This window comes from Limulus polyphemus, unplaced genomic scaffold (assembly GCF_000517525.1).
Source record: "Limulus polyphemus unplaced genomic scaffold, Limulus_polyphemus-2.1.2 Scaffold1531, whole genome shotgun sequence".
Classification (NCBI taxonomy): domain Eukaryota; kingdom Metazoa; phylum Arthropoda; class Merostomata; order Xiphosura; family Limulidae; genus Limulus; species Limulus polyphemus.
In genome coordinates, this window is record NW_013667141.1 from 195,908 (window position 1) to 207,091 (window position 11,184).

At 33.1% G+C, this 11,184-nt stretch overlaps 1 protein-coding gene across 1 annotated transcript in view; it reads left to right on the forward strand.

The window, feature by feature from the left end:
- LOC106463968 (AP-1 complex subunit gamma-1-like) overlaps nt 1-4,916 on the forward strand; it is a 31,810-nt gene extending 26,894 nt beyond the window's left edge. The window contains exons 20-21 of the mRNA XM_022391604.1: nt 840-962; nt 2,450-4,916. Coding sequence (XP_022247312.1) covers nt 840-941 — 102 coding nt within the window. The 3' untranslated portion in view covers nt 942-962; nt 2,450-4,916. The remainder of the gene's footprint in view (nt 1-839; nt 963-2,449) is intronic.
- The last annotated feature ends 6,268 nt before the right edge of the window (nt 4,917-11,184 follow it).

The following is an 11,184-nucleotide window of genomic DNA, read 5'->3' on the forward strand; positions in this document are numbered from 1 at the left end:
CATGATAGAAAAAAAATGAATATTATTTTCAAAATCTGTGTAGCTGAATTATGTAAAGAATCCATTATTAACACCAAAATAACTTTTATAAAGTTTAAATTGGAGTAACTTAGCATCACGTTGTACATATACTTACAGGTTCGGCTCAGTTTTTCCTGACTTTTCCAGTTTTATGGCCGCCCTGAAATAGATATGTAGTCATAGTTTGTCATTGATTTTGCTGTATCTAGGTCACACAATTTTAAGAATATATTTAAGAAAAACAAAATTGACGTTTATTATATTTAATCACTAACAGAACATTCACGTTTTACTTTCAACTTTCAATATCTAGCTCCAACTTCTCAAACGTTAACCCCTATTGTTCTCAAAACCCCCCCCACCTTCCTCAGAAATCCACTTCTCAAGACGTGTCTGTTATTAACCCCTATTGTTCTCTCAATCCATGACTTTCAGCGGGCGGTCAGTTTTTGTTTCTCGGAAAAGTTTTTTTTTAACTAAACCAATTATTGACTGTAACTTTCAGTACCGTGTTAGTTGCCACAAAGATTAGGGCTTAGATGGCTAACTTCGACACTCAGACGTAGCCGAGTATTACCAGGTAGCCCAATAACCAGTTGGGTACCAATGCATGCCTAATAAATAAAACAACCACAACGAACTGATCGTTAACTGCACACAGACCAGCTTGGAAGATTTCAAAAGTTTTTACTATGTCAAAATATAATTATAGAAACGCATGGGTTTAATAAACATAAACCAGTTGAGAAGCTCTTGCTAAATTTTTGAATAATATGAATTGATATCCAGATTGATAAATTTTTCTCTATTTTTTGTAGTCTCAGTTAAGGATGAGAATAAGAATATCGTATAATATCAGTGGATCGGCCGTTCAAGAACAGACTGAAGTGAACACCTTTCCATCAGTGATCTGGGAATGAGTTGGTCAAGTACTTACTGATGTACGTATAAGTAAAATAAAGCATGAAATTCTAATAATAAGAATTAATTTAAATAACAAAAAAATTGAATATTTATTAGCTAATATTGAAAGTTACGAGAATTTACTTGCAGTGAACGGTTTCTTCACTGAATAAGTAAACAAATAATGAAAATAAAGGTTAAATATGTTCTAGCAGTAAATAAGAAGTTTGATTATGATGTAAAAACATTTAACCTGTAGTGTGATTTCAATATATTTTAGGGCATCCCATAGAATCAGTACATAAAAAAGGAATATAATTTCAGTATATTAATAGGACATCATCTAGATTTGGTAGGCTGAAAGGGAATACGATTTTTTTATGTCTCCAGAGGGCATAATGTATAGATTTGGTAGGCAGAAAGGATGTACGATTTTTTTATGTCTCCAGAGGGCATGATGTATAGATTTGGTAGGCAGAAAGGATGTACGATTTTTTTTTATGTATTTAGAGCATATGATCTAAAGCAGCATTTCTGAACCCTTCTGATGCCAGAAACTGGCTCAATAAACTGTTGCAGGTCATTGAAATGCAAGTACAACGAAAAAAACCATTACAATTTACATATCATTATTCTGTCAGTTTTCTTGAAATGTACCAGCAAGTTGGTTATGATGGGCTGACACCAGTCTGTGGACAGGTGATTGAGGAACACTGATTATGATGTTCATAAGACAGATTGTCTGTGTTATTTTTTTTAGTATATTAACCCTTTCTGCAACAGGTGCCCCTTTAAATGCTTCCCTGTGTTACATTCAAAATGTAATTAAACACCTTTACTATAAATGTACGTGAATGAAATTAATATTATAATGTATGATATGATTTGAAGTTTTATATTATCAGAGTTTTAAGTTCTTTATTTCAAAATAAACCTTTAAAAAAAACTACTTAAAACTTCAGCTGTATTGTCACATGACAAATGAGCTATAAAATGTCTGTATTTTGGCTCTTCAGTAATTCAATGACTGTTGAGTAGAGGTAATCTAGACAATAAGATGCTTACATATAACCTTTAGACTCATTCATTTTAAAGTTCCCTGAATGAATACAGTTGAAACAATAAGTAATTGTTTTCAACCCCTAACAACTGCCAAGCCCACCTTCAACAGATTTGTTTGAGCTTTGTAGCCTACATGTAGAGGTTACATATGCGTGTATATGTTTATTTTAAAGAGTTAATTTTACACTATAATCCAACAACGGTTATTTTGAAATTGGCATGCAGTTTTTATCATGGAGTACATGTAACGTGGAACACACAGAGTTACCATAAATATCTCTTCCATGGTCGAGTGGATGGTAACCACATCCGCCTGTGCTGAGAGGGTTAAGAGGATATAGTCCAGAGTTTTGTGAGAGAGAAAGGAAAATATTTTTTTTAAATAATACTAAGAGGATATGATTTGAGATTCAGTAGACAGGAAGCCTGACTTTTAAAAGCTTCTATTTTCCCTTATTTTCAGGTCAATATTCAGAGGAAAAGGAATGTATTGATATTGAGGAGTCCATTATTACGTTGGGAAAACTGACTAACGTGATCAGAACATCTAAGTTGTATGTTTTCCATCATATACCATTAAGAAATAAACTCGTATTAGCAGTATGTGTTACTGCTGCCACTTCGTATGACGTGGATTTCTTCCCGTCGCCGGTCGTGACTGATAAAATGTTCTAACTTTCCTCAACAGTCATATTTTCAAACAAGATAAGGATAACCTTACGCCACAAGTGAACGTTTTCATTAAACCTTTCATCCGTCAGCTTAGTACCTCTCTAAACAAAAGTAATATTTAGTCTACCGGAAAGTGTGAAAGAAATTGGGAGTTGATCTCGTGACTAAACGCATGTCAGATTGCCATAAGTTTATTCGAAGTGTAACGTGTTGCCATATTTTGATCTAATTAATGTAAGATAATAAAATAATTTAGTAAAGGACACGCTACTTTTAAATGGTTATTTTTTTTTTTATTTAGGATTTATTGATTTTGATGTTGATTGGTTATTAAAGTTTTGTTCTAAGTGATTTAAAAATTAGAAAATAATATGAAAATTTTTTAATTGGAGAATTTTATATTATTTAGTGAGCTAGTATTTAAGAAAAAGGTATAAATATTAAACGGTTTGCTAATTTTTTTATACCATCATTGTATAATACTGTAGCTGATTCAAGTTTCCAGACTGTAGTCGTAGACTTTATTTCCTCTTTAATTAGAAATCTTGTATTATATTAGATGAAGTAGAAGTTTAGGAAATAGGAATAAAAAATTAAGTTTTTTTTTGTTCCCACCACCTTTTTTTTTCTCTTCCACATAATCTTGTATTACTGTATCCAAAATTTATTTTTCAGTTTTTGTTATTATACTTAAAATTGTTAAACTTCAAAATTTTATCAACCACTATCTTAAATTGTTGCCCCCAAAAAAATTATTTCGGCTTCTTTGCCGTCTTATGTTTGTCATTTCCAATTTGTAGAGAACTCTTTTCATAGATAAACAGAATTAAGTTTAATGTAATGTAGGCCTCAACTATCATTCCTTCCAGCAAATTGATTAACGTAAGGAAGAGAAATATAAGGTAGAATTTGTTTTAAAGAAAATATCTGCATTAGGAAATGGTCGAAACTGATTAACTTATTTCAGTCCTAAAGCCATCAGTTGTTTTTTTTTCTGTAATGAAAAAGGATAAGTTAGAATAGTGTGTCATTTGTTTTTTAAGAGCTCGTTTATTGTTAAACTGTAAGAAGATTGTTGTTCGGCCCAGGTTTATTTGGGGTTAAAGATCCCCAAAAATAATTGAATAGAGAAAGGAAATAGGTTCTTCCATGGACAAAGCAGGTTATATTAAAAGTGTTTAAAATTTACTTGTAGTCTATAGACGAATAAATGTAAAGTATCTGAAAAAATTAAAATTTATTAGTGGTGTGAGGATTCATTCATTTATTAGTGAGTTTTTAGTTTCAGGCTAGAAGCTTTCCTCTGTTAAAGGATTCCGTTTACTGCTGTAGTGTGTTTTTGTCGTGAACAAGTCAGTAAAATAATTCTGTAGTGCTTAAAGTATCGGGTGTCATAACACAAAACTACAACTCATTTTCTTTGGGAACTCGCCCGAAGTTCTTGGGTAAACTTTGAAAACAATTTTCAATCTTTTTTGGTACAGTAGCAGAATATATTGGAAGTTTACCACTATTAAAGTTTTCATGTCTTAGTTAGACCAGCATGATGTAACTATCAGTGTTTCATTGGTCAGTCTTTCATTTCTACTGACCACAATTGAATATTTTGATATAAATTTGTTTATGTACAAAACATATGGTGCTTATCTCTGTCTAGAGTCAATGTAAACTATTTCCTCAGTTAAACATATGAAAAATCTGTGTCGGTCATTTACCGATAGACCTTCCATTTATTTACACTTTATCTCACCAGTTATCAACTACTGTTTATCTTGTTTATCTTTCAACTTTGTAGGCTTCTCGACAACTAAAAAAGTTTGTATTTTAAGTAACACCCTAATCTTACAAATGCGATATGAATATTTTCACTCATGGTTTACAACCAAGTGTTTTTATTAGTCAGAGCATCACCATAAACAGTATAACAGAATGTCTGGTTGCAAACGTCATGACTTACATATAGTGTTGTTAATTGAATTGTATTGGTAGAAGAAGCTTGTTACAGTTTGAGAATCTGACGAGGACAGGATTATGTTATTACATATAATGTTGTTAACTGAATTGTATTGGTAGAAGAAGCTTGTTACAGTTTTAGATCTGACGAGGACAGGATTATGTTATTACATATAGTGTTGTTAATTAACAGGATTGTTATTTTTTGAAGTTTAGATAAACAATTAATTTTATAAACTTCACTAGAGTTATTCAGCTTTCATGCATGAAGAAAATAAAGCATGTTAAAAATGATTGAAATGTTAGCTCAGTAGGCACTTGTGTTTTGTTTAAGCTACCTCAAGGAAAACCACCAAAACCATTTATTTATTATGTGTTTCAATGTAATAATAAAATACCTAATATGATGAAAGAGGTTCATTTTATTAGGTCAAACAACTTTAGTAAAACTTAACCTAATAATTAAAGCTTCGAATTCGGAATGAAAAAGTTTTATATTTTATTAATTATAGATTCATGGCTATTGTTTCTTGCTTATTGGAGCTGTAATTAATAAAATATAAAACGTTATGGTTTGGAAACCATTAGGTTAGGTGATGGCAGTACTTATTTTAAGCTAACCTGAAACCCAACTTAAAAAATAGACTCCCGTTAATATAGAAGTAACAAAGGCCCCCCCTCCCCTCAAGTTTTGAAATCTTAACGATTTATAAGGGAAGTTGACTCCCCCTACGGTATTTTGAACCCTGTTTATATATTAGGTATTGAAATGTATTTCCATCATATAAAAACGTATATTTATATATTCATAGTCATAAAATTGATCCCATACTCCGTTTAAATCGTAATTTAAAATCTTAATCCTTTAATTGCCAACAAAGGTTTTTTTTTTTTTTTTTATGGTCTAAGTATAGCATTAACATTATGGCAAAATAATGCGAAAATATTATTATAATGTTTAGGCCTAAGTACAAATTATGAATTCTGATTAATAAGTTATTGTACAGGATCACATACGAAAGTTGTAATGGTTGTCCAACGAGACCCAAAACTCGAATAGTTAACTGTACTTCTTCAGGAGAATGAAGGGTTACGTTTAATGAATGTGATGAAATATATAGGCACGGATATCGACGTCACGTAAACCGGATGTTCAGTATGAATTGGCCTTGAGAACTAGCCAATCATAACCTAGAGTTGTTGGTGTCAGGTTTAGTTTGTGCCAAAGAGGTGTGTGTGTGTGTGTATAGTAGATAAAAGACTTCAGTGTGATAATAGTTATAAGAAATTTTAGCCAGTTTTTATGAAGATAAAGTTAAAATAGAAATAAAATAACAGCAAAAGGCGGAGGGAAAAATGTAAATTAATAATGTAACGCAATATATATGAAACAATACCAATATAGGTAAATTAAAGCATGAATAATATCAATAATGTATAGTAAGTTTAATTATGAATTTAGTTTTGAAAACCTTTTCAGTGACATACGAAGGTCAACAATCCCGGGATCGAGATTGATGTCATTTGGCGGTACAGTATTTAATAGTGCTATCCAGTAATCTTCTTTAATTTCCCTGTTTCTGTTAGATGTAACATTTGTCTCTATACCCGTCTGTTTAATGTATTCAAGAGAGTGTCCAGGCATGTTAAGGTGTTTTGCGACCGGAAGTTCTTTGTTTGTTTTTATTGTTGATTTATGGATATTAAAACGTTCCCGTATAGTCGTTTTGGTTTGACCTATATATATATATATATTGGAAGTTACGTTTTCAGCATTCAGTTAAGACAACAACATTTTTTTTGTAGAGCAGGTTATGGATTTAGTGATTTCGAACTGACTTTGGTTGTCTCTGTAGGAAAATTTGTTATTATTAAAACATCTTTCTACAACTTATCTCTAAAAACAGAAATAGGCAGATGTTCCAGGAGGAAGGAAAATCAGCGAATAACCCTGGAAATTACAGTTCCATAAATCTGACATCTAGGAAAATTAGTTTAAAACAAAAATCATTAATAGTAGACCCATAAATTACCTTGAAACTAAATCAGTACTCCCGGAAATACAAAATGGGTTCCGAAAAGTAAGACAAACAACAGATCATCTCATAAGATTAACGGAAGAAATAATAAACGGCTTTATTAAAAAACATGCTTCCTAGATGTTAAAAAGGCATTCGATTGAAGTATGACACAACGGACTCGGATACAAACTGTCCAAATTGGGACTCCTCATAGAAATTATTAGTTGGGTTTCTAACTTCCTGGAAAATAGGAGCTTCAGAGTGAATGTTGAGGGCATCTACTCGGAATGCTGCACTCCGGAGGCGGGTGTCCCTCGAGGAGGAGTAAATAGCCCTACACTGTTTATCATGTATGTCAGCGACATGCCTCTCAAAGACCCAAACCACACTTTTTGCTCACAGTTCGCAGATGATGTTGCAATCTGGAAGAGTGCCCCAAACCCAACAACAGCAACATACAATATAGTGTAATAAGTTTAGAATTAAATGTGTACAAAACACAAGTCATATTAATACCACAGTTATATCTAGACGGGACTCTCTTACAGGTAGCAACATCAGCAAAATTCTTAGGGATTACATTTGACTCAAAATTAAACTGGATACTACACATTAATAACACAAAAACCAGAATTTGGAAAAGAGCGAGTTACTTTAGGAGCCTCACTGGCAACAAACAAGGACCTTCACCAGATTAAATATTAAAAATTTACAGAACATACATAAGACCAGTCTTAGAATATGTCTCTATAACATGGATAAATGTATCAAAAACACGCATCAACAAACTACAGCAAATACAAAACTATATTTTAACGACAGCATATAGAGAGTCACACGATCAACAAACTCAGTATTTCTACACAACTATTCAAACATGCCAATACTATCAGACAGACTCCTGGATAACTGGCTTCAATATTATAAGAAAAATATTAATAAATATGAACCGATGATCAAACTAGAGAGTTATATAATACACGATGAACCAAATCCTAAGTACCTCTCCCCTCTGAACATCATAAATAATAATCTTACATGCCAAACAGTGCTAGGCTAACTGAATCCTAGACACAACGTAGCTCTATTTTAAAATAGAATGATGTATATATGACTGCTAAGTGGAACTGTATTGTGAACAAAAACTTATAGCGCGATCATACATAAGACAAGCTTGTAAAAATATACGAGTTCATATTACCCCATGAATTAGATATGGCGCGAAAAGGCTGCTAATTTAAACTGCCGACAATGGACAAAATTTAACATACTGTGAGTGGTGCAACAACAATGTAACAAGGGTTATTACCTGGGATTCAGTAACAGTGCAAACAAAATAACAATTCCAGAGGGGGGGGAGGTCTATGCTGAACTCGACCCTCCCTGGACCGAATTCCGAAGAAGAAGCAAGTTTGTCCATTTCCTGCAGGAACTTACTAGTTTGGCAAAACTTGCTATTACAAGAACGACTTCCACCTGGTGTCGATTTAAAGTTGACTTTAGCGTGAACCAAGTGCGAATTCAAAGTTTTTTTAATTTTTTTCTAAAAGAAACGATAGGAACTTCTGTAATAAAGGATTGGGGTCGATAATTAAGTTGAATAAGTGTAAGTATTAGTTCAGCTAATTCTGTAATAATTTGAGTGTTGGATTTGTCTAGTTTTAGCCGTGAAGACTAGGGCTTTTAGGCCTTCGTCGTGGGGAATGTTTGTGTAGAGAGAAGAAACATCCATAGTACAGAGAATAGTGTTTGCAGGAAGGTTGTCGTTAATGTCAGAAATCATGTTCAGAATATCCCTTCGAAGTGATATAATATTTTTCATCAAAGTTGTATCGTTTCCTTCTTTGGTGTTTCTGAGAAAGAAAGAGAACTGGAGGTCTTACAATTAATTTTGCTTTAAAATACACACTTTATGGGTTATTCTAAAAATATTAATTTTTCGTCAAAATCACAAAGGCTATATATATATATACCCTTGGTAATTTTCGAGAATTGTATTTTTCATATTATTGGTCTAGAAACATACACTTGATGTACGCTTTTCATCAAAACTCGAAATACTAATCTCTCTATCTGTTGTGTACATTTTGGATTTCTTCCATTTTTCTACACTTGTCAACAAAATAAATTTACCACAACGATAATCTTGATAAGAGAAAATTGCCATATTTAGTTTTGTAACCGATATTAAAGTCGTAATATCGAGAATTGGAGATTTAGCACTGAAATTTGGGTTTAGAAACGCTCTTTCTGTTTGTCTCAAATAAATTATTTTTTCCATCAAAACTACAAAGGATTTTGGAATTTTTTCAAAAATTTCGTGAAAATTATTGTTTTGATTTTATTGGATTTATCCGGGTGATCGATAATGTATATACAGTTATATACTAGGTCCTTGAGGGTTTTTCCGAGAAGAACACACCACGTCTGCTTAAAACCATGTGCACCCAATCATCTGTTATTATAATATGTACTGTGCTTGTTGTGTCCCAGCTGAGCTCTCGATTGAGCGAAACGCTTCGTGGGCAATGGACATGGCGGACGCAGTGTGGTTTGAATATCGTTATACACTCTTCTTGTGTACCAATATAAGAGCCGGTATTTCGAACAGTACAAGCGAATGAGGATGTCAACCCATTCCTCCTTGACGGGCTGCCAGTCCATCGTAAGTTAACAGCTTGGTAAATTGGAATAAGCCTTACTCAAGGATCATGACGAGGGCCAGTCTCTAACTCGAAACCTTCCGTCTACGAGTCCAAAGAGCGAAGCCACTAAAAGTGTAATACACCTAATACTGACGTCTTAGGGCATGTTTAATTATTACTTTTTTTTTTGTAAACTAATTTCTTGGCAAAAGATAATTGTTTATAAATGAAATTCCATAAATCAAATGATCCTAGGCTTTCGATTAAATTATATGGAGATGCATAGTAGTAGAGTAAGTTTCGAATATCACCGACGGGTGGCGATAGTAACTTAATATTACGAGCATGTTTGTTACGCCCCCCAGTGGCACAGCGGTATGTCTGCGGACTTGTAACTCAAGAATCCGGGTTTCGATACCCGTAGTGGGCAGAGCGCAGATAGCTCATTGTGTAGCTTCGCGTTTAACAACAAACAAACAAAATTCTTACTGGCTGCCCCCCTAATGGCACAGCGGTGTGTCTGCGGACTTACGACGCTAGAATCTAGGTTTCGATACCTGTGTAGCTTTTTGCTTGACTTCAAACAATGTTTGTTACATTCAAACACTGAAGGCTGGCGAAATATTAGAAACGAACAATTGTAAAATTTTATAAAAATCAGGTGTTTTTTCTTCCACATTCATCATAAATTTTCCATTTCGGATTCAAAAGCAGAGGCGTGTAAAAATGGATCTGAAATGCTTTTTTCTCCAACTAAACACTGCCCCAAAAGTCATTTCGTTCAATATAATATGTTTGTTGTAGTAATTCAATTATACATAAGATGTTTATTGCGTCCTCGAGTAGGATGAACATCAGGTATTCCCATTTTTATCTTATTCGCTTGATAAAATTCAAAATACTAATTACTGTAATATAACAAATCTTAAGGAATTATTTCATTAGTATATCTAAATATAAATGTATTTATAAAATAGTACATTAACTTGCCTAAAAATATATGCCTCTGTATGCTAATAAACCGACATTTACCAAGATTTTAAAAAAAACGTTTGTTATTCAATTATAAATACTTACAAATAAAGATGTAATGGTAATAATAAAAAAAAAATTATATTATTATGCTTCACTCTAAAAGAACAAAAATATTTCGTGATTTTTGAAATTATAGTCTTAGTAAACATTTGGTAACAGCCTTAACTATAGTGAAACTAGGAAAAGCACGAAGCAGAGTAACGTGGTCATGGTCTTTATTTTCGGGGGAGGAGGTTATAACTTTATTATCACCTTTATACAGGTAAGAATTTCATTGAATTTTTCTCACTTTCCGAGACCCTCATAAATCGTGTTTTTCTTTCATGTTTTTTTTATTAGATAAAATATGGCAGTTGCATCAAATAATTATCGGGATTTTTTAATTAATTAATTAAAAAGATGAAACGTTGTAATCCTACACCGTATTTCCTTCTAACCAGCCTACTTGCTAGATAAGCAGCGTGTAAGATACAAATACAACGAGCTAATAGTTAAATTTATATGCTTAAGAAAATTTCAAATTAATTATTTGAAATAAATGCATGCGATACAAATGGTTTAACTAACTTCGTTTTGGGGTCATGAATGGCCAGGTGGTTAGGGCGCTCGATTCGCGATCAGAGGGTCGTGGGTTCGAATCCCAGTCCCACCAAACATGCTCGCCCTTACAGCCGTGGGGCCTAGCTGCCTTCCTTCTAGTCTTACACTGCTAAATTAGGGATGGCTAGCGCAGATAGCCCTCGTGTAGCTTTGCGCGAAATTCAAAAACAAACAAAGCGTTATGAAAAGAATTTGCTTAGGCGACAAGCTATTCTCGATAGCAGATATCAGCATTGTGCTATACCTCTGTAATTAGCTGCTTTATGGTGTAG